This window comes from Hoplias malabaricus, chromosome 5, assembly GCF_029633855.1.
Source record: "Hoplias malabaricus isolate fHopMal1 chromosome 5, fHopMal1.hap1, whole genome shotgun sequence".
NCBI classification, from domain to species: domain Eukaryota; kingdom Metazoa; phylum Chordata; class Actinopteri; order Characiformes; family Erythrinidae; genus Hoplias; species Hoplias malabaricus.
In genome coordinates, this window is record NC_089804.1 from 26,572,189 (window position 1) to 26,596,207 (window position 24,019).

The following is a 24,019-nucleotide window of genomic DNA, read 5'->3' on the forward strand; positions in this document are numbered from 1 at the left end:
CCTTATCAAACACGATATTGACTTATTCTACTTAGACAATACTTAACCAGAAATCATGTTACACAGGCTAGCTAATGTAACATTAAGAGTCTTGCCCAAGAGCTCTTATTATTTGCTTTGTGTTTCTGTCAGAGCTGGCAACTGAGCCCTATTCTCACCTGTGGAGTACAGTGTTCTTAAAACTGTTATTGTTGGAATTAATGGAAGGAGCAGTAATCAAAACATTTCACTGCTAGCCATATTGACTATATATATTTGGTTTGACTTATTACAGCTAAGTGCAAGCAAAAAAGAATTTTTTGTTGGGTACAACAAACAATAGCTTGAACAATAGGCTCATCTGCAAATGCACTTAATCTTCTATAGATAAAATGTCCACACACACAAAAAATAAAGTAGAAATTGGTGTCTCCATATAGGCAGCTAAGCTAGGCATTGAGGCACAGTGTAAATATATATACACATGCACAGAAACATTTCATTTCTCATGATCTGTACAGACCTGTGGGAGAACGTGAGCTCTACAGACCCTTTAATTCAGCCTTTAGATGCTGTTTTTCCTGAGAATGACTAAGCAGTAACTCAGGCAAAGGAGCCTCATTCTCTCTGACCTTCAGTTTTATGAGGTGGCGATGTGCTGGGATCCTTAGGGGGAGGATGAGGGAAACGTTTTCATTATATCACTCCACTGAGCTGCATGGGAAATGTATTGAACCGATTTTAAGCTCCTATCACCTTGTGTGTGTGTGTGTGTGTATGTGTGTGTGTGTGTGTGTGTGTGTGTGTGTGTGTGTGTTTGTGTGTGTCCTCAGCTTCTCCCTGGCATTTTGCCTTTGCTGTCAAATTCTACCCTCCTGATCCCTCTCAGCTCATGGAGGACATCACCAGGTAGGACACTCACAATATATAGCACTTATCCCTGCATTATTCAAATCTGACCACTACAATGGTCACGACCCTTTAATTTTTGAGGTTTTGTGGCAGAGCACCTTATTTCTTCTTTTGTATCCAAATTTGACCAAATTGTTCCCCTCAGTAGTATCAGGTCAGAGTTTATAAGATAGTGGTTGTGTTGGTGATAGCAATTCAACAATAAAAGGAGCAGCCAGTTCTTTTTTTAAATGATCCTTTTTCACATTATGAAACAGCTGACAACTACACTGACACCTAAAGGTGTGGATGTGTGAGAGATTCTGCCATTTACTTTAATAAACTTTTAAAATGGCCACTTAAAGAGTTGGGGAGTGAAAGCAATTAGATTCTTCACTGAAACAAAAGTAAGAAATGACAAACAATCAGTTTCATATTGTCGTTGTCCAAAGAAAAACAGGTAACTCTTTTTTTGTGGATCCTTTAATTTACTACATTATTTAAAATATTTTAACATTGATTTCCATTGAAAGGTTTTTTCCCCATTCTCCTGTAAAATTCCTATATTGGAGGTATATGATTTCCTTTTGACAGCAATGACATCATACGGTATATTCTTTGCTATTTTTGGTGTTTTAAATGACATTAACGTGCTAAATACTTTTCCAGTTAATTCACTTTAAGGTCCCAGCATCTTGTCACTGTCCAAAGAAACATGTATCTCCAAAGTGGCCACTCTTCAGGAGAACATCAAAACATGTCCTTCAAATTTAATCTGAGTTACTGTGAAGAGGTTTTATTGAATGGTATTTTGGGCCTTATCGATTGGTCAATTTATTCTGAAATGTTTACACAGTATAAAGAGCAGCTGACATGTTCAAATCATGTATGAAAATAAAAATCAGTAAAGAATGAAGGTACATGATTTTCTCTGAACAGAAAGAGCGTGGTCAGTTTCCACCGAGAGTAATGTCCTTCAGCTTAGAAATGAAATCTTCACAGCAATGTCCTCACATCTATTCAAAGCATTTCTCAGAAGAGCAGAGGTCAGTGTAGCAAAGGGGCCATACACTTCATAAATTCCCCTGATTTCCAAAAGATGTCTAGAGATTTTTGGACAGAGTGCAGGCAAATGTAACAAGAAATGTTGGATACGTTCTAACATTCTGTTGTTCCATTTAGCATCAAACGTTCACTCTTCTTGGCCTACTAATTTAAAATATTCTCTCTCTCTTTCTCTCTCTCTCATCCCCACATTCTCTCAGGTATTACCTATGTCTGCAGCTGCGTGATGATATTCTGTCTGGCCGGCTGCCGTGTTCATTCGCCACTCACACTCTGTTGGGCTCCTACACCGTCCAGGCCGAGCTCGGGGACTACGACCAGGAGGAACACGGCTCAGACTACATCAGTGACCTCCGTTTAGCCCCCAACCAGACCCGTGAGCTGGAGGACAGAGTCATGGAGCTCCATCGCACCTACAGGTGATGAAAAAAAGAGAGCACATTATATTGCCTTGGATGCTGTCTGCCACAGGCATTAATATGACTGCCTATTCAACATAGAGCAGTTTAGCCTCTAAACCTTAAACCACCAAAGAAGCTATAGCAACCATGTTGCAAACCCTAGTAGTTACCTGGAACACCACCAAACCTCTTAGGCACAACCAAACATTGCCCAAGAAAATAACTTATAGAGCATACCACTCATGTATCAGTACCCTAGCAACCACCTGGGAAATGCTCACTCTTTGCAATTGCTCTGCATTTTCTAACAACAGCAAAAAATCAACCTGTTGATGGATAAAGGTTGGAACAGAGTCATGTAAAATGACACATGTTGACAAACACCACCATGTTGTTGAGCATCTGTCACTCTAGTCTGTGCTGAAGCAGTGCCAGCTGACTTTTGACTCCTACTGAGTCTGAAAGTCAATAAGCCACGCAGCTGGGGCTCTCAGTGAGTGGCGTGTGGTGTTGAAGCTCCTCAGGCTTCGAGCGAGTTTCTGCTCTTAACCAGAGCTGAAACACAACCCCCGGCGTTCATATTTATCCTGTTATCAGCAAAGGCGAATGGACGATTTCCTGCTGTTTTAATCCATGGCTCGTTTTATCTCATGTTTCAGAGGAATGACTCCTGCTGAGGCTGAAATGAACTTCCTGGAGAATGCCAAGAAGCTGTCCATGTATGGGGTCGACCTGCATCATGCAAAGGTACAGCAAAACAGCTCTGATTTAATTCTGATATCTGATTCTGTTCTCTAGACCAAAACTTATTTCTTGCTACAGTGGAGTAGTGACATTCAACACCACCTTTATTGAAGTTCCCAATTAAAGCAACTCCATTTACAGCTTCAAATCATTGTGATGCTTCACTGACCTATAATAGAAAGAATACAGCCACTGTCTTTGCTACTCTGGGCTCAGTACCACAGAAACAGCACTAAGTAACTCTTGTTGCCAGACAGGAAACAACCCCCATCGCTTACCCACCTGCTTGATTTCAGGACATGGCTGTAACATTAGGGGTTGCCCAGGAGAAAACACCAGATCTTATCTAGTGTTGCTTTAAATAAATATTGAGATTGAATATCTGTTTATCCACATAGCCCTCCCAACTATAAGATGTTGAGAAGGTCAAATGACAGTACTCAATGAAAGTCTCTTATATATGGACAGGTTTGACCAAGCAATATAGGATAAAAAACAGTTTCAATGTTCTGTTTAAGACTATCTCTGGTCTTAAAAATGGCCAGAATCTACAGCCATGTCTTGTTGATGCATTATGTATTTGTTTCTCTCTCTCTCTCTCTGATGCCTGAGGTAGGATTCAGAAGGGATAGACATCATGCTGGGAGTTAGTGCCAACGGTCTGCTGATCTACCGCGATCGCCTGAGGATCAACCGCTTCGCCTGGCCCAAGATCCTCAAGATCTCCTACAAGAGGAGCAACTTCTACATAAAGATCCGCCCGGGAGAGGTACCTGAACTTCCCTATGATTTCTCTGCTGTGCTCCACAGAATTATTTTTATTCTTTATCCTCCAAGCAACGCAACTAAATGTAGTTTTATTGACGATAATGTTCTAAGAGTATGTTAGAGTTAAACTCCAACTAGTATCCAGTTTGTTAGGTTTTCCTACTGTAAACGCGCCCTTCCATTCTTTATGGGAGACCCACTTTCCGAATTTCACACAAATCATGACTCGCTTGTGGCCAGCTTTTGGCTTAGAGATGACCAACAACAGTTTTTCAGTTTCCTTTTCTCAGTAAGTGCTTCTTCACAGATGTACATCCTTTCAGACCCATTTTGTTGAGTCACACCATGGAAAGATGCCTTTTAGAACCAAGGAATTCTGTCATCGATGAACATTTAAGCATTGTTTATCTGATGGCGATGGTTTATCAGGATGCCAGGTCTTGCATGACTGTTAGGAGTCTCTTTTTCTTGTTTAAGGAACCTCCTCATTTTGTCTTCTCAGTTTTGATTGAAATATCTGAATAATTATTAACGGATACTGGTGGTTAGGGAACTTTGCTCATTGCTGGTTTGATCCCCAAAGCCATCAGGTCATGACTGAAGTGCCCTTGAGCAAGGCACCTGGCGCCGTGGCTAAGGCTGGCTGGCTCCTTCTCCAGGCATGTGTGCTCACTGCCGCCTAGTGTTTACTAGTGTGTGTGCGTATAGGTGTGTTTCAGTGCACGGATTGGGTTAAATGCAGAGAGCAAATTCCTCTGTGTGCAAGTACAGTGGCAAATAAAGTGATTCTAATTAATCTGAGGAACAACTGTTGTCTTGTTTGTTTACATTTAGAAGCTCCATGTCTATTAAAGTGAAACCTAACCCTAGCCCTAACACCTCTAGATACCATTTCTCGCCACGCACGGAGAGTCATGTTGTTTCTTTTCCCATATACAGAGTTAGGGAGGACTTTCCAGCGGGCAAACTAACCTGAGAGCTAGCAAATTGTGAGGGATTATCCTCAGATTTTTATAAGAAGTGGTGATTTATTTATTTTTTTTTGGTAATTTTGAATAAACTAAACATACAGGTCTTTTTCCCAGTACTGTACCACAATGGTTCTCAATCCTGGTTCCTGGTGGGGCACTGCCATGCGCAGTTTAGAAATTGCTTTGCTTCCAGTGCACCTGATGCAACTAATGAGCAAAATGAAGCAACACTAGGTAGTCTTCTTACCTTAACATTACAGCTTCAAAATCATTGTGATGCTCAACTGGACTGTAATAGGGAGAATAGGGCCTCTGTCATTGCTATTCCAGGCTCAGCACTACAGAAACTGCATTATGTAGCTTTTGGAAGAAGGTAGGAACTCCCCCACACCCCAATTTCAGGACAGTGCTGTAAAAGTTACACTCTGCAACTGCATGGGAACCCCAAGAGCAAAAATCATACATTGTGTTCCAAAGCTGAAGTGGGTGTGATGGAGAGAGGAGAAAACAACAACATGCAATTCAGTGTCCCACCAGGACCAGGACTGAGAACCACACTGCTGTACAAGTTAGGTATACACTCAGAACCAAAAATTTCAGCACTTCCCTGTCAGTCCTCCAGGCCCAGGCCAGAGATGAGAATTTATTCTGCTGATCATACATTAATGCAACTGACAGGAATGTCAATAAGTAGCTGAACATCTTGGGCTCTTGCTGAGCCCCATGGTTCATTCCAAACTCTTTTTCCTGGTGTGCCCTGCGGCTGTGGTTTGGACTGGACAGAGTTTGTGAGTGACGGCTCTGGTGACGGTTCTCTGGCAGAACAGAGGCGAACAGAGGGCCTGTGAGATACCCACATAAAGAGCCCCTTCAGACAGCTCACCACAGCTGCAGCGCTGCCCAGAAAAGAGATGAGACGCACAAATTTAGAGCACTGCCCAAAATGCCATGCTCCTGTTTGTCCCCTCCGCCTGCAGAAAAGCTCAGGCTTGTCTCCCAGCTCAGCTTCTTTCAGCAATCTCTCTCACAGATCACAGCACTGGAGTTTAAGACCCAGATTAGTTTTAATTAGGCCCCGGAGCAAGCCCTAGGCTTTGTGCAGTGTTTGTTAAATTAGCAAAGGTATTCGTGGCTAAATTGCAATTTAAACAGGATCAGATGACCCTCTGAAGGACAGAAGGTGTATCCTCAGTTAACTGTGTTTGGTTTAGAGGGGATCTTTATCCTTATCTGTAGAACAACCTATGTCATTCTGATTATGGCTTGTGTAATACACATATGATCACCTCCATGTTTCAACTTTTATTATCTGTATAATCAGCTCCACTGACCATACTGGTGCACGTTATAGTTCTACAATTAAAGACAGTAGTCCTTTCACTGCTCTGCGTACTGCATACTGTTTGCCCTCTTTCACCTTGTTGCCAGGATCCTCACAGAAACCCCATAGAGTAGGTATGATTTTAGAGCAGCAGTGACACTGCATATGATGTGCTAGTGTATGTTGCATTGGTACGAGTGGATCAGACACAGCACACATACATCAACACACACACACACACACCATCATCCCAGGATATGTGCATTGGATATTGAGGGAGGACACAGAGCCATTCCTTCACTTCACCCACCTCCAGTTTTCTTGCTTCTTGAGGGGATAGAAGCAGCAACCTTCCAGACCCAAGCCAACTTCTGTGATGAGGAGGAAACGTAGGGCTATACATCCCGCCCAGGGAGAGCACGTCCTGTTGGACTCCTGGCCATGAATTACTGAAAATATTATTAGTTAATCAGAATATTGGCATTTGCAATACTGATGTAACAGATGTCATAACAATGTCAAGACTTTGTGGTTAATTAGCTTTAACACACACTAAAACATGTTGGATATTATATATATATTATATTATATATAACCAATTGTGTAATTTACACCTGAAAACCTTAGCTCTTCAACTATCCAGCCTTTCAGTGAATTTAGCAAGTTTTTAGATGTCATCTGGCATGCCACCTCAGGCTGCATCACGTACCACCACATCAGAACCACTGATCTATGGCATTCTGGGCTATTAATACAAGGTGACACAGAGGCCACAGTCTTCATTCATCTGCATGAGGAAGATAATACACAAATATGGAATGGGACTAGTGTGTTGACATTCGTAAATCAGACAGTGGATATCAAAATGCCGATTAAAGGCTTTTTATATTTCCACAGAGATAGGGTTTCTGGGATTGTTTTTGCTTGTGGAATTGTACTTCATAATTCATGGAATGCACAGATATTACTTAGACTTTACAACTCCCAGTGAGAAATCTTATTATTTATGTTTTTAACAGACATGGTGTTATTGGTTTGGCTAAGTTCTTTATTTATTAGTTTTCTTTATTTATTTATTATCGAAAACGATTAATTGTGCCAACCATAATCCATATCATGGAGCTGTTGTTCTGAAGTGGCTTTGAGGTTGTATTAATGTAAAATATTGGTGTCCATTTTACTTTGCCTTGTTTATTCCGAGTATTTATTTGAGTCACCACATGAGGCATTGTTTACAGTGTGATACGATGCACATATCTTTTGTTTTTGAACAGTATGAGCAGTTTGAGAGCACCATTGGCTTCAAGCTTCCCAACCACAGAGCGGCGAAGAGGCTGTGGAAAGTCTGTATTGAGCATCACACGTTCTTCAGGTAAACTCTTGAGCTCTTTGTTCCTTAGGGCTGTTTTTCCTCTTGCAATACACCTTTGCTGTTTTGTTTACCTTTGTATCTCTGTCATCAGACAATCACCCAGATTTCTTTAAGACCTCGCTAAAGCCCATGTGTGTCTAAGTAAGTCTGTGGGATCAAAGACCTCTCCTGAACCCTCCCTGGCTCTAATCATGGACTGTTTCTCCCAAAACTTGTTTCTCTCTCTCTCTCTCTCTCTCTCTCTCTCTCTCTCTCTCTCTCTCTCTCTCTCTCTCTCTCTGTGTGTGTGTGTGTTCAGACTTGCATTTATGTGTTTGTCTCCCTCGCCTGAAGTTCTTATTGAATTTACAGAGTGTGGTAGAGAACAGCACAGTCTTTATTAACACTGTGCTCCAGAGCAGAAATGCTCCCATTCAGCCCCAGTGTTTTTTTAGAAGCAAAAGAATATTGTTGTCATTGGGTTTTGTTTTAAAATGTAGTCTGACTACACATAAACAATCTGAGGTATTTATTTAATTGTTCTTTTTTGTACAAGAAAAAGATGATCTGGAACTCACACTTGAGTAACATTTTATCACCATTCAGATCAGATATAGACTCCTCCCACTACAAATACTGAATGAATAGTGAATGAGAGAATTAAAACAAACAAAAAAACAAGTTAAATAAATAAATGAACATGGTGCATCCAGATAGAAAGAGCAACTGTGGCCTATTGGCTAGAGACGTGGACTTGAAACTGGAGGGTCGCCACAACAGGCTGGAGATTTGGGGATGGGAGGGATTGAAGGGACAGTGCTGTCTCTTCCCTGCAGTATCCGAGGCTGGGGGCTGATGAGTAAAACACCTAATCCCCATTTGCTCTACGGTGGTGCACTTGACACTAAAAGCAGGTTTAATGTTGAGAGAAAGTGAATCTTGTGCATATTTTACACTGTGATAGAAAACACAGGGGCTCATAGAAAGCTCTGGGTCTATAATCAGTCAAAAGTATTTAATGTTGCCAATGGGGTGTGCACTTAATGCTTGTCGTCTGATCGTAACCAACCTTTTGAACCTGATACACCCAGGTCATGAGTTTAAAAATCCACTTTAACATATCATACCATGTCATAGTTCAAAAATGCCAGCTGCTTTGTTACATTGTGTGAAATTGCGCTTTAAGGCTTTTATACGTCTCTAGCTGATGCTTGCCATTAAGCATGCAGAACTTAGGTACACTTACAGTTGCTCCAGTGTCACATTCTATGTGAGTACAGTTGGAACACCTGTCAGCAGCGGTGAATCCACTAATTAGGAGGAGCGTCTGGATAGATTTGGAAAGTAGTGCAGAATGTGCCACTTGTTAGAGCTCTTCATATAATGCTAATCAGCATCCACAGATGAATCACCTAGAACATATTGGAGCTGAGTTCACACCTAACCAATATGGCTTTGAAAAGAACTGTATAAATAATCATACTGCCAACTGCACTGGGTCTGCCATGAGGTGACTGTTTTTCTCTTTTGACAATAAACTTTTGAAAAATAAAATAAAACAGTTTTCTCAGCATTTTGTAATTTGTTGGTGTGTTTTCAAGGAAACCTTTGCATCAAAAGACCGAAGTCTAGCAAGAAGTTCCTGACTAATAAAAAATTAATATATATTTCCTGTAGTTTAAGGGGTTAGCCATTAACTGCTGAGAGTTATTCCAGCTGCACTGGTCTATTATTTAGATCCAATTACATAATAATATTGTTGAATTACATAGCGGAATTAGCTTCATTTACTTTTTAATGCACAGTGTGTATCAGTCTGAATCCCACTCCAAATCACTGAGTGCAAAGGAGGAACACACGTTGGACAGAGCAACAGTCCATCACAGGGCATCGCACATGATTTTGAGTAGCCAGTACATCTACACAAAAGGTTTTGGACTGTGGGAGTAAAGCAAGGCACCTGGAGGAAACCAATGCAGACACTGGGAGAACACACCAAACTCCTCAAAGACAGTGACAAAAGGCATAGTTTTAAACCCACAACCCCAAACCCTGGAGATGGGTGACAGTGACACTACCTGCGCCACAGTGCCACCCATCGAATAATTATAAACTACTAATAATCTGATGTTAACCTTCCTGAATACAGTCTTCTCTTCTTCTGATTGTACCCAGGTTAGTGTCCCCGGAGCCTCCTCCTAAAGGCTTCCTAGTAATGGGCAGTAAGTTCAGGTACAGTGGACGGACCCAGGCTCAAACCCGGCAGGCCAGTTCTCTGATTGACCGTCCGGCTCCACACTTTGAACGCTCCACCAGCAAACGCCACCTCCTCTCTCGCAGTCTGGATGGAGGTACAATTCTCATTTTTAATCATGTTCTTCTGTATTCAAGCAATTCATTCCTCTAAAATTGATTATTTTGGGGCCAAGGTAATTTTCCAAGTTTCCATTTTCACCCTTGTTTTCAATCCTCAGCAAAGCTGTTGTTTTGCCAGCAGGCAATTAATGCTGTTGAATTAAAAATGAATTAGCCAAGTAGAGGTACATCCCTGAGGTTCTGCAGAAAAAGAAAATCTCATTAAAGATTTAAGGTCGCAAAGCACAAATTGTTGTCAATAGTAGCTGGCAGCTTAGTGCATTAAATGTAGATTGTTTCTTGCCCATTCCTTTTGCAAACCATTTGGATGTTCAGCTTACTGGCTCTGAAGAACCGACTTAGGTGAAGTTCAGGGCCCACTTATCCAAAAGTAATGTAGTGGCAAGGTTATCTCAATAAAATCTTTATCCTGGATTTATAGTTATTTTCATTAAGCTTAGCTTGGTTCATTGATTCAAGAAAGAAGCCCATGTGGAATCTCTGAGTGTTCTTGAACCCACAGAGTTTTCCCGACCCCTGTCCACCATGTGTGAGCCTCAGGATGCTCTGTCACAAAAGAGTGAGACTCAGTGTCTCTCGGGAGATGAACAGGAGGCGGAACCAGACCTCAGTCTGGATCAGGACCAAGACGAATCCAGCGTGACCACACCCACCAGGAAGAAAGACTTCAAGGTAAAGTGTCGTCTTGTTTTAGACTGAATGCCTCTTTACTTTTTCATGTTCATATGTTTGGATGGTGTCTTCAGGAATGTGTTAGTGCTTTTAATGTTTTGAAGTAAAAAGTTACACATGCTTAACAGCTGACATACACATATCAACATCTTTAAGTGTTTATTCCAGTCAGTGTTATGGAGTGTTACATAAAAGCTGCTAACGAATAGATGTGTTTTCCAAATGTGAATCTCTGAATCTTCTGCTTTCCAAGGAATGTTATGATAAATGGATAGATGCATGAATGGGTGAATGATTGGATTCAATTTAAGTGACTTAAATTGAGAGAGAGAGAAAGTGCAAGCTGGTGTGGCTTGTAAACAGAAGAACTGGTAAAGTCAGGTGTTTTCTGTGTGTAACTGTATTAACGTGAAGTTTGGAACTCCAGGTGTGGCACTTTTCCCAAACGTCACCTATTGCACAACTCCACTTACTGCGATATTTCCTGTTGTTGTTTTTTTCTTCTTTTCTTTCCTGGCTTATCTTTGCAAATGGTTCAGACTGAGGAGCTGCCCAAAGATGGCATCGAGCTGGAGGTAGTATCTCTCCCCTGCCTCCTATTATCTTGTCCTGAGCACTTAGGAGAAAGTAAACAGTAATTAGCCGTGCATTCAGCTTTATTTACCTAGGTGGAACTTGTGGTTTTGCCAATTTTTGTGCCCTTTTAGTTCCCTTTTCCATCTTTTAAGTCAGCACATACTTTTTCAAGTGAATAAGAGCTAATAATCTGTTTACAGACTATTTCAACAAAGCATTCTAATGGAGATTATGCAGCATCCTGTTCAGACTATTCTTAGTTAGGGCTTGGTACTGTCATTTGATTTGCAGAGAGCACAGACTCTCCTTTATTAACGTGATTTAATTTGATATTTGTTATTTAAATTCAAATCAAATTCATGAATTATATATATTTATGACTGTAATCAATTCTTGGTTCTGTAACTTGGAAATATAACTGTCAAGTGTTTTAGCACTCTGCTGCTGGGCAGAAATGCTACTCCAACATAGCTTTTGTCATTTTTATGTATGAAACATGCAGTTTATTATTGTTATTTCATAGAGCAGAGGCTGGGAATGGTCGTTTTGGAGAAATATTTTCTCCCTGGGACTTGCTGATTTTTTTTACGCTGTTGAACGGCAGCTCGCCTAGAGCCAAGTAGTGTGCGAATGAGTGTGTTTATCTTCTCCACGTCACACTCCACTTCTCCACTGCTTCAGTTTGATTTTGTAAAACTGTTTTAAACCACTAGACCTCATTCTCTGGGTCGCTGAACTCTGCCACATTTCTACTGCAGAGAGGATTATCTATGTTATAGAGTGTTATTAATATGGGCAATCTTCCAAGCTGTCTAAATGTTGAATGTGTTGTTTTGTAGGAATAGCAGCACACACCAGTTTCTGGCAGTGGTTTAAACACTAAGGCCCCCTAGTGGTCATTTTGCCTGCTGAATGTAAATTGAGAAGGATATTTTTAATAAGTAAGAGTAAGCTATTTTCCATTTAACAGATTAACAAGGACATGACTGTCTCACTGTTTGTGATATGATGTGACTGTTTGTTGAGCTGCTAGTGAGCAATGAGGGACGAAATGTACAAGGTTAGGGACCCCTGCTGAAAAACAATGCACACCTCTCCACAAAGACAGCCATGCCAAAATAGTACAGATGCTCCTTTCTAGATTTGTTGTCAAATTTGTTATCAAAAATCATGCTTAACTGCCATAATAAAAACTAGCATTAGGAGACATAACTGAAAGTGTAGTTAGTTTTCTGCTCCTGTGTGGAGCTGTGTTGCATGAGAGGCTTTTTTTTAAAAATGCTAGCATTCACCCTCCCAGCTTGGGAAAAGACCCAGTTAGTGGGTGGATTTGAACATGATTAATATTGGAGAAAATGGGGTACTTACATGCTTGCAAATATTTATTGTAGGGTTTTTATAATTTGCAATTACTGTCATATTCTGTAATGTTTACTTTGGTTTTCCTCTGTGCGGTTACACTTGCACACATGAAAGATATGAGTATAATTATACATGTGCTAAAAAAACATGATTTTGCACTAAATTCAGACGCCTGGCGATTTTTTCTGGAAAATAACACATCTGCTGTAATTAGGTAATATTCCTATTATTGTTAATGTGCTGTATCAAACAGTAATGTATCAGATGATCTAGTTAACTGCTGGATCCACAATAAAAATATGATCCAGGTGATGAATGTAATAATAATAATACTTTATTCTTATATATCACTTTTCTAAAAACCCAAATATGCTTACAATCATTGGTATAGGAACATTCAACACAAAAACAATACAGGTTCAACAGTTACAGGAAACATCAAACCAGCATTACAATTACAAGGCTGAAGGGAGGCCATAAGCAAGAGAGAAGAGTTGAGTCTTAAGATTGGATTTGAAAATGGAAAAAGAGGGAGATTGTTTAACCACTGTTGGGAGGGAATGGTGGATGATGGGACATTTAACAGCTCAGCAGTGGAAGATCTGAGAGTGTGAGAAGGTTTGTAGGGAAGAAGGAGATCAGACAGATAAGGAGGTGGCAGTTGTTTAAAGCCTTATAGGTAAGTAGGAGAATCTTGAATTGAATCTGGTATTTAACAGGGAGCCAGTGAAGATCCTGCAGAACAGGTGTAATGTGGCCATGTGTGCGGTGTGTGAGTGAGTAGCCGAGCAGCAGAGTTTTGAACCATTTGGAGCTTATGGACAGAAGAAGAGCAAAGGCCAGCCAGCAAGGAGTTACAATAGTCTCGTCAACTGGAAATAAATGCATGAATGAGGAGCTCAGCAACAGACTGAGAAAGGGATTGACGTCTATGAGCTATATTACACAGGTGGAAGAATGTTTTTACCACAGAGTTTACATGGGCTGTGAATGAGAGAGTAGAATCGAGGAGGACTTGAAAATTTTGCACCGAAGTAGAAGGTGAAATCTCTACATTACCAATGTTGAGAGAGAAAGGAGGAGTTTGGTTCAGGACTGACTTAGTGCCAATCTAATAGAGTCTTATCACCATTTAGCATAAGGACGTTTTGCCTCATCCAGTTGTTGATCTCTACTAAGCAGTTTGAGCAGTGGGTGGATCAGTGACAGAATTGGTGCTTAGACAGATCTGGGTTTCATCCGCGTAACAATGAAAGTTTATGTTAAAATGATGCAATATACAGCCAAGATGAAGAGTATATGTAATGAAAAGAAGAGGTCCTAGGACTGGACAGGCTGTTGGAGCGGTTCTCTCTAAATCTACTTGTCATGCCTCCCTGCCTCTCCACTGTTCTGACTGTTTGGATTAGTCATCGTTTATTCAGTCCTGTCTCTCCTGCTTGCTTTGGCTCAAAGTCTGACTTAAACCAGCTCTACCCCAACTTTCTTCTTGAACTATTTATGTCTTCCCCACCTTCCTGTCATGTCACATTCTCTAACTTTGCCGTATCTCTGCTAATATCTCTCTTTCCTTTCCAATTTGCTGGCGTAAGGAGGACACAGGGTCGAGTCTTGATGCTAAACAAGAGGTATAGTACAATGTTGTAATGATCAGATGGATTTTTATGGGTTTGTTCATCTACATTTGTCACTGTTATTCTTCCTGTTGCCTACAATTTAGTGAATGTCGATGGACAAAAATACACAGTATAGCCAAAGATTTTCAACATCTGGATATTGAATCTCAAGGCTATTAATAGGGAGTGTTTCCCTCTGCTGTAGTAACAGCATCTACTCTTCTGAGAAGGCTTTACTTTACATGTTGGAACATTTCTATGAGGATTTGATGGCATTTATGGGATTTGGCCATGCATGCATTAGTAAGGTCGAGTGCTGATATGGGATTACTAGTTCTGGGACACAAAAACACAACTCAACATAAGGTTTTGGGTGAGGCTCTGTCTCTCTGCAAAATGCTGTTTCACTTCTCCACAGCTCAATGTATATATAGTATATATGCATATTAATTCATTGTTTTTACAGGCATACAATACTGTATCAGCTTTGGCAGGCTATAAGAAGCATTTCAGACCCAAGCTCATATTATTGTGGCAGGAAAATTAGCTCATGCAATTGCTCCGAAGCTGTGGATTAGGATTCCACTGTGACAGGGGAAAGAAGCCTTATCAGCAGAATGCCTTCCAGACCTTTTAAAGAATTGCTCATAAATCCACATCAGCTCCTGTGCTGGAGAGAGGCTTTAGTCTCTGCCCTCCCTAACCCCACACGCGTCTGTGTATCATCTCACCAGGTCCATCAAGCCTACTTTCTTTGTTCTGTACTCCGCAAACCTCAGAGATCACCCTTGTGATTTGTCGAATTCTAAAACAAAAAAATGTCCATTAAAGGAATGATTTTTTATGTTTTATATATTTATACAGTACTATACTGACACCTAGTGGCCTGGGTGTGTCAAACTTCTGTATTAAACCTTCTGTAAACATGGCTGATCCGGGTGGTATACCCATTCTATGAAGCAGAAATGGGATCATTTACAGACTGCAAAGCAAGTTGTGAGATGTTTTTAATAAAAAAAAATCGTTTTGACTGCTGAGTTAAAAAAAAAGGTCTCTTAATTTTGCAGAGTACCGTACGTTCAGTGTTTCCCCAATAAAAAATTATAGTATTATAGTAGTGGCGTCCCACAGAGTAGGCCAAGGTTTGACTCCCCACTTGGGCAGGAATATGACACAATACCTATAAGGGTCCTTGGACAAGACTCTAAATTTAGCATTTGCCTGATGCCATTGATATTAATGTTTTAAAGGCTAATATCCCAGGGATATTCATAGAAACCTACAGCATGGAAGCAGCTGTACTTCAGCCTGGAACTACAGATGGTTGAAAGGGTCAAACTATGTAAATTCTTAAAAGAAGCATTAAAATATTCAAGGAATTTAAATGTGTGACAGGATATTTTTACCATAAAAACAGCAAACATGGAAGTGATTACCTATTATATATATTTAAGTAAAACTTCAATGTGAGTATGGCTTTGTAGCCCCTGATTAAGCAAGTTTTTTCTCCAGAGAGTGGGCCCCCCCCACATGGGGTAATGCATGTTTAAATTAAGTTTAGCACCAAATGCAGGCCAGTAGGTGTCATATCAATGCCTTTTTTCCTATTGTGAAGAAGAATCATTGAACACATTATTGATGACATCTTTGGTAATTTATGTAATTGAAGCATTATTAACAAATTAACATCGAAAGGCCTAGTTTCTACTAATCTGATGGTCAGTAAAGACTTTTCTCACATTGTACTTTGTGGAAAAATACACAAATTACTTTTGCAACAGTGCTAAGTCTGGATGAATACATTTCAGTCTGTCTTGCCCTTCGCACAGCATCTCTCCTGAATCCAAATAGACTCATTTTAGCAGGCAATCAGTGTAAGGAATTGGTATGAAAAGAAACAATCAAACACCATAGAAAACAATCTTTGTGTAACTGCTTTGGCTTTCAGTTTGCTGAGGAAAAGAATAAGAGCGGTCGATGCCACCAGTGTCTGGGTGACTGAAATTACCTCTCCCTGATTTGTGTAGAAGGGGAAACACTGATGTTTATGTCTGCTTATCCACTATGCTGTCCTCTTTTGTCACTGTGCTGTCTTGTCCAGTAAAACTAACTTTGAATCCTTTGTTCCTAATGCTTCATTAATGTATTTACCTATATAAGGCATTAAACCTTATCATGTATGACATAAGCCTTCATACTCACTCTTAAGTCCTCCTAAAGTGCATGCTTAGCACTTCATAACATTATATGTTTCATAAGAAGGTTATAGACCAACTCATTATAATGTTTATTTTTATTAGTCGTTACATTGCATTAGGAATCCTGACATTATGAAGTCATAAAACCTGATTTTATAGTGTTTTGCACTAAACTATATCTAATTATGTACTATACTATTTTATGTTAGTTATTATACAAGATACTAGCTTATGCCAATCAATATACGATGTAATCTTATATGCTAAACCTGTAAGTGCATTCCTAAAGCATTAGGGAAGTCATAAGAGGTGTTAACTCTAAATTCTTACTTGTTTATCTTCGTTTTCTGACACCTTTCCTCATGTCTTAGTTCTTACCTCTGAAGAGAGGGGTTTCCTTGCTTTGAACACCTCTTCTCTCCTCTGTCCTCGGTTCCTCTGAGTGCATTTAAAGAAGCAATACCTCCTCAAAGATAGTGGATTTAGGTTGAAACCTGGGTCATTGGTGAAAGGACAGAGGACAGAGGAATCAAGGCGGTATCAATTAAAGTTGTGTAATCCACCATTTGTGTCTCCCTAATGTTCCTGTTCCAACACACCTGCGTCTCTCTACCCTGTCTGTTCACGCTGCCCTCCCTGTTTCCCACATTTGACCTGTCAGTTGGAGATGGAGTCTACTCCTCGACACAAACAGGAGGTACCTCTCACTCCTTCCAGTACACGGTGCTTATGATTGTAAAACAAAGGGCCAAACCCCAAAATGAAAAACATTAATTGTTTCATTAGATGGAAATAAGCGAGAATTAAACAAATGAATAAAGTAGCTGAGGGTGGTAGACTGTCTCTTTGATTTCTTTGAATACTGCAGGCAGTTTTTTAAGAGTGAGTAGTGGTCCAGTCCATGACCAGCTCCAAGCTGTTTGTGGTTAATGTGAGACCAAATATTCTTTGTATGGTCTAAAGTAGGACTTGATTCTGATGGACTCAAGTCATTTGTAGCCTGATGGACTTATGGAACATTTTGGTGGTTGTTGGTCATTGGTCTGTGAGAATTAGCTTCTTAAAAAATAACATTTGGTCAAATTATTTTTTGAAGTAAGTGATTCCTCAAAAAACATGTCACTATTTGTTGTTAGCCCCACTTTTGAATACAACTTTTAAGGCATTTAAAGGGACTTGCTTTGCAAAATGTGCAGGGCTAGTAGTATATGTGTGTTACTGCCTTAAGTGAGAACATGTACCGCACTGTAACTGCTACTGTCTGGACTTTTGTTTGTGGTTTATATCGACAAATGTTTTCAGCTCCGCTGCTGCCAGTAGTCCTCAATGTTAGAACTCACTCTCACCTATTGTAGGTCGATGAAGCGGTTAAGACCCACTGGTTTTATCTCTCCCTCTCTCCCTGTGTAGTTTCTGGATAAGTCAGAGGATGTGCTCCTGAAACACCAGGCAAGCATTAATGAGCTGAAGAGAGCCCTGAGGGAGCCCAACAGCAAGCTGATGAACCGCGAGAAGCGCCTTTCTGCAACCTCCCCAGGCGGCACCCCCGAGAAGAAGGCTGTGAGTATAACAGAGGGTGTGGGAAAGAACTATGTCAGAGTATATCTGAGGTCAAAGACTGGACCATACAAAAAAGGAATATATTTGGGTATTGTCTATTCATATTGTCGATGTCAGAGCAACAGCTCCCATTAGTTACATTTTTAATGTTTGGACAGTTTAAAACCACAAATGATTGTTATAAGGGCGGCACGGTGGAGGAGCTCCAGGAACTTGGAGTTTGTGGGTTCAAGTCCCGCTCCAGGTGACTGTCTGTGAGGAGTTTGGTGTGTTCTCCACGTGTCTCCATGGGTTTCCTCTGGGTTTTCTGGTTTCCTCCCGTGGTCCAAAAACGCACATTGGTAGGTGGATTGGTGACTGTAAAGTGTCAATAGGTGTAAATGTGTGAGTGTGTGTCGCCCTGTGAATGACTGGCATGTTCCCACCTTACACCCAGTGATTCCGGGTAAGTTCCAGACCCAGTGCAAGCCTGAATTGGATACATTTTATCCAGACAATGAATGAATTGATTAATTAATATAAAATGATTAATTTATTATTAATTCTTGTGTAGGTTTTTATGTAAAAGTAATGATACATATTCTATGGACAGTTAGGGTGACATTACGTTTCATGAAGCCAGTTAAGTCAAAATATTTTAGTTACTTTAAACAGAAAGATTTACATAACATTGATTAAAATATTAAAGGGGCACCCAGACCAACATGAAAAATGTAATTATTGGTACATCTATTGTAAACTTGCATACTGGCTTACTAATGAATCCATATTAATGTCTTAATCAAGATTTTTCAGTGTGAAACTAGGATGATCCCCTGCAGATGATGTAAACTGAAGCTGGGTGAAGCTTTTGTGCTTTGCAATGTACAGTACAATGAATGCTGCACACACAGACACACACACACAAAAAACAAAACATGACAATCTACAGAAAACCTGTGTCTTAGCATTTCAATGTCTAACATTAAGTGTTCCATGTTGCAATTTGAGTGATTACCATGTTTTTTTATTTATTTTAAATGTATGTATCTTTTTCATTTACATTTTGATTAAATGTGTATTGTATGTTGCAATGTATATTATTGTTTATGCAACACTGCTTTTTCTGATTTGAAGGTTTAGGGTGCCTTTGTTAGCTGAGCTGCTTTGTTGCACTTGCTTTAACTTGAGCTATTTTCCACTATTCTCCAGAATGTTGCCTAGAGCACAATATGCTTTTGTTCTTCCTCTTTACATATTATTCTTTCAAGAACAACAACAACAAAACACTTCCAAAAAGGAATATCCATTTTTTTTTTCCACAAAGAGTCACAGTATGCGATGGGGATGGGTTTTTTTCAGCCCTGTTTTGAAAACATATTTATCTAATGAAATTAAGAAAACAAGAATGCAAATAAGAAATGTTATTTAATTTTAGCAGTATTGTATGTTGTGTCATTTGTATGAAGACGTTCATATAAAGAAGTCATGCCCCATCGAACAAAAAATTGTAGAAACCTCATTATTATCTCAAGGGCATTTAACAGACATGTCTTTATTACTCTTGCATGATGTTTTCAGTGCCCCAGCTTATTCAGATATGTCATAATCCTGGCTTCTTTCCTATTGATCTTTTGCCAAGATAATGCCTTAGTAATATCAGACAGCAGGGGACCACTGGGACTGCAACAGAGTCCATCTCATGATCAAACTGTCAAGATTACATTTTCCACATTAGTTCAGTCTGTTATTTATGACTTTCTTTTATGCAGTCTATGGACTCTGTTTCATCAGCTCGCTGAATAGGATCACGCCAGATCATTTGTAAGTCAGGCAGCTTTAGGGTATAGAAACTTGTCTGCTGTGTGGATATGTGGATAATATATTATTAAACTTGTGTTGGAAATCAGTCTGTTCCATTCTAAACAAAGTTTTTAAATTGAATTCCAAAGTGTTTGCTTTTCAAATTGCTTTGGATATAATTGGGTATGTGGAAATGGGTTTGTTGAAGGAAAAAGGGATTTGTGTGAGTGTGTAGGTGGAGTGACAGGAGAATTGTTACCTGTTCTTAATACTGCCTTCTGTAACGGTTGGTTGCCAAGGTTCTTCAGCGTAAGCTCAGCTGGCAGAATTTCAATGTGTATAAAAAGCAGATTTATAAGAATTGTTTATCTGTATGAGCAAAAAATACACTCCACAAATTAATCTTACATGGTGAATGTGGCTTAGTAAGCTAAAGATTAATAACTCTTCTCCGCTCTCCCCTGCTGGTCTTGGGCATGGCCTACCATCAGGAGGCAACTGGAGCGGGTGGAAGGGAACAAATAAGCAGCCATTCAGTGGAGGGTTTCATCCAGAAGACAGTGGTGACTTCTCCAGAGGTTGCTTTGCTTTGCTTGCATATTAAAAATAAAGTTTACCTATTGATTATGTCTGTCATTCTTTATTTTAGAGAACTTTATCTTGGCGCTAACGATTTTCCATCTGTATCAACACATAGGGGTCTGAGGAGTGGGTGTTTATTGAAAAACAGAACACCTACCAACAGGACATTGAAATGGAAGAGAGAGTAAAGGGCAAAGCTCATGTTTCTCCACCTCCGGTAGTTAGTGAAGCGCCTTTGGAGCGAAAGATGATACACATAGAGGTGACTGGAGAAGATGGTGAAGAAATGCAGGTCCAGATGGATAGTTTCCCATCCCCTAAGGTAACACCAAAGGATGGGCCTTCTGAATCAAAGCAAAAGAACGACATGAAGGAAGAGATTTCAGCTGAACCTCAGTCCACAGAATCCACCATGGAAAAGTCAGAAGGAGAAATGTCTACAGATAATGTTGAGGTATACATGTCCAAGTCTGAGGTGAAAGAGGAACGGGCTTCAAGCAAAGTTCGAAGGGAGAGAAGACCACAGAGTCTGAATTTAGGGATGTCAAGGGAGTTTGTGTATGAGACACAAACAGAGTCAAACATACGGCAAGAAAGTGAGGAGTCTGATGAAGACAATAACACTCCAGGCAAAGACGAATCGCAAATCCATGATGAAACTGATGGAACTGAGAGTTGGTCAGAGCCCACATCTGCGAAGATTAAAGAGCATTGGAAAGCTGTGTCAGACGTGCCTGTTGGACCACTAAGTGAAGAAGATGACAAGGAGCTGAACAAAACCAATCAAGAAGATGAACAGAAGCTAAAGACAGTGTTTGGTGAAGCCAGACAACAAACTGAAGATCAAGGAAAGAACGTTTCAGATGAAACAAAGAACATAAATGTTGAAGATCAGCCAGAAGGCACTGACTCAATCAATGGTCCTGTGAAAGATGAACTTAAAAGAAGATCAGAGATCAAGTTTGAGATTACAAAAGTCATCATGATTGACAGCAATGAAAACGAAGAGTCTGTAAACGAAAACAAGCAAAGGATAGACGAGTTTGAACAAGAGAAGAAGATTAGTAATCTTGAACAAGAGAGTGTAGAAGAGGTCCATCTAGAAAAGGTTCAGCGAAGAGTGAGAGCTACGGGACATGTCCGTTCAGAAATAACCAGGATCGTCCCATTAAAACCGGAGAGGGCAAAGAGTCAAGGGTACAAAGATGATCTTGACATCGTGGAAGAGTCTGAACTGATGAGAAGACATTTTAAAAGATACAGCATGAATGAATCTTTAGAGAGGCAATTTGATCCAAGTAGATTTGATTGCAAGGAGACAAGTTCTTCACATGCTCTTACTTCCATTAAAACGAATAAATGTCAAGAGGACTCAGCTTTGTCCATGATGGACCAGAACCTTTTACAAAGCTATGAGCAGCAGTCGATACACAGCGAGTCCCTCCTCAAGGGAAGGGTTGTTCAGGATGAGGAAGGGCTGAAGTACTCCACCAAATTAGGGTCTGAAGAACTTCCTCCGTCTGATGATGGAAGTATGGAGGCTCGTCAATTCCCTTCCAAGACCACAGTACTCCAGAAGAGTACTCCTCCGACTCCTCCAGTCAAAAGCAAGAAGGCCAGAGAATCAGGACTGATACTTCGCAACAGCCGCAATGCCGGCAAAGACCCAGCAGTGGATGCTGACATAAGAAAACATGCGGTAACTCCTCTCGACAATTTCTGATTTTCAGTTATTGGAAACAAAGCATCGCATGACCTTCCGATCGACTCACATTCATCATTTTCCTTGTTGTGATATGAGCATTTGTTTTTCTTCTTCTCTGGTCTATGAAGAGAGGGGTTGGAGAAGGCCACATCTGTTTTAAGTTTCTCTTACATTGACTTGAGACCATTTGGAAGCCCTGACTGCCCCATTGGGCCCAACCTTCTTATGCCTTGGATCACTCCTCTCAACTGCACACTAGCATTGATCCAGCAGGTCCAAAAACGGCGACAAGCTAGGTCCAAGACAATCTATGCTTTTGGCCTCTAGCTTTTGATATCCCCTCTCTTCAGCCCTGAGTCTTGATTTTTCCTTCCAACTGAGCATCTGCAAGCACTCGATTGTGGAGGCGTTGCAAGGAAACCCAGGCTCTTGCATAATGCCATGGCTCTGAGCTACTCAGGACTTCTCCATGCTGTTTGTTGCATACGCTGGTTATGCAGAAGAAGTCAATGAGTTCAGACATGGTTTTGCGTTGCGTAAAAGATTATACAGAAATTTGTTTGCTGTGCCATTTCTTATCCATGATGTTTCTGTAGGAAAACAGTAGCACTAATTTTCATAGTGGATCGACCATTGCATACTAAATATCCTCTGCAGTATTCTTGCAAATGAACTCAAGCTGATATCAAAGAATGTAATAAACACTGCCATTATTTGTTTCCATTTTTTCATTGAGCTACTGTTCTTCTACAGCACATTATGTCCTGATGTACTTCATAACGAAAGATGTATGCTGCATGAAGATTGCATTACCGCACAAAGCAGCTGACCGGCATGAAACTGCTTAGCTTGTGCTCCTCCCCTCTGACACAGACCATGCTGTATTCTCGCACTTTGATTAGGTGCAAACACATTTTTTGGCTGCGGAATGAAGGGAATTTGAATTAGGCCGAGGATCTGACGACACAAATGGCACCCCTGCCTTCATGTGAGGTTAGGGGACACAGTGGCATGAAGGAGCGTGGAGAGTGGTGCAATGTGTGAGCCAGTGCACTGGTGATAAGCATGAGAGAGTAGTGTCATCCCACACACACTGTGATAACCCAAAAAGTGCGTGCATGCACATACAGCTCTGAATCACATTGATCTTGACTGTCCTGATTGCCCCACATGGGCTCCAGGGTAACCAATGAAAGCAGGCGCTGTAATATAGAGTGATAGAGTGTTGGTGAAAATATACGACCTTTCATGGAGAGCATCTTAGACTAAAGAGCCAGAGTTCAGGATTTAGGGTACAGTTTTATTTGTTAGGAACCTTCTTTGGAAGCATAAACTCTGCTTATGTGTCTGCTAATGGAATACGTTTCAGTTTGGCCCTGTTAACTATGTAAACTGAGTGTGGAAAATGGATCTTATGTTTCATTTTTAGTGGCCATTATGGAATAACACACACACACTACACATTTTGTTCTGTTTAAATTATTGGACAAAATGTATTGTCTCCGATTTGAAAATGAACTGGGTCCCTAATTTTGCACTAAATAATGATTTTGGCAAATAGTTGTCTCATGGGCCAAACATGAGCTCCTACTTCTGAATAGCAGTATTAACACAAGCAAAACAAGCTAGTTGTTAGGTCATATTCAGTCTTTACTATGTATGTTTGATGAAACAATTTGGACCCCAAAACTAATTCCATGAAACTGCTTTGTTTGAAGACAATCACTAAGGTATCTCATTTTCTAAAGCTAATGTAGTCTTGCTTTATTGTAAAATAAAGTGTTTTGAATGTGTTTACACCATTGATGTGTGCACACTGGCCCCTTACTTTGGGATCTGCATATTCACAAGGCTTTTGATTCGTTTACAATTTCATAATCAGGTCAATTTTCATCACCCTCCCACCAACATTTGTCCCAAATATTCTCATGGTTGTGCCCAGACGTTGTTGATACTTGATCACATCTGGCCATCTTGGGAAGTAATTTAAAAGAAGCATGGTTTCCTCAAATATGCTGTTTTTTTTTTCTTAACAAAATCTACAAAAGCAGTTCCTTTACACTAAGCCTAGAAATGGTTTCCTATAATGCATTTGGAGA

General features: G+C 40.3%; 1 protein-coding gene across 11 annotated transcripts in view; it reads left to right on the forward strand.

Annotated features, from left to right (window-relative positions):
* LOC136697153 (band 4.1-like protein 1) overlaps positions 1-24,019 on the forward strand; it is a 120,488-nt gene that overhangs the window by 83,586 nt on the left and 12,883 nt on the right. For 6 of the 11 annotated variants that reach the window (XM_066672124.1, XM_066672130.1, XM_066672126.1 and 3 more), the window contains 13 exons: positions 813-888; positions 2,136-2,354; positions 2,996-3,083; positions 3,697-3,849; positions 7,415-7,512; positions 9,667-9,842; positions 10,370-10,539; positions 11,079-11,114; positions 14,070-14,105; positions 16,953-16,988; positions 17,702-17,851; positions 20,125-20,211; positions 20,331-21,914. In XM_066672124.1, coding sequence (XP_066528221.1) covers positions 813-888; positions 2,136-2,354; positions 2,996-3,083; positions 3,697-3,849; positions 7,415-7,512; positions 9,667-9,842; positions 10,370-10,539; positions 11,079-11,114; positions 14,070-14,105; positions 16,953-16,988; positions 17,702-17,851; positions 20,125-20,211; positions 20,331-21,914 — 2,909 coding nt within the window. The remainder of the gene's footprint in view (positions 1-812; positions 889-2,135; positions 2,355-2,995; positions 3,084-3,696; positions 3,850-7,414; positions 7,513-9,666; positions 9,843-10,369; positions 10,540-11,078; positions 11,115-14,069; positions 14,106-16,952; positions 16,989-17,701; positions 17,852-20,124; positions 20,212-20,330; positions 21,915-24,019) is intronic. The other 5 variants (XM_066672132.1, XM_066672133.1, XM_066672134.1 and 2 more) reach the window with 3 other exon arrangements.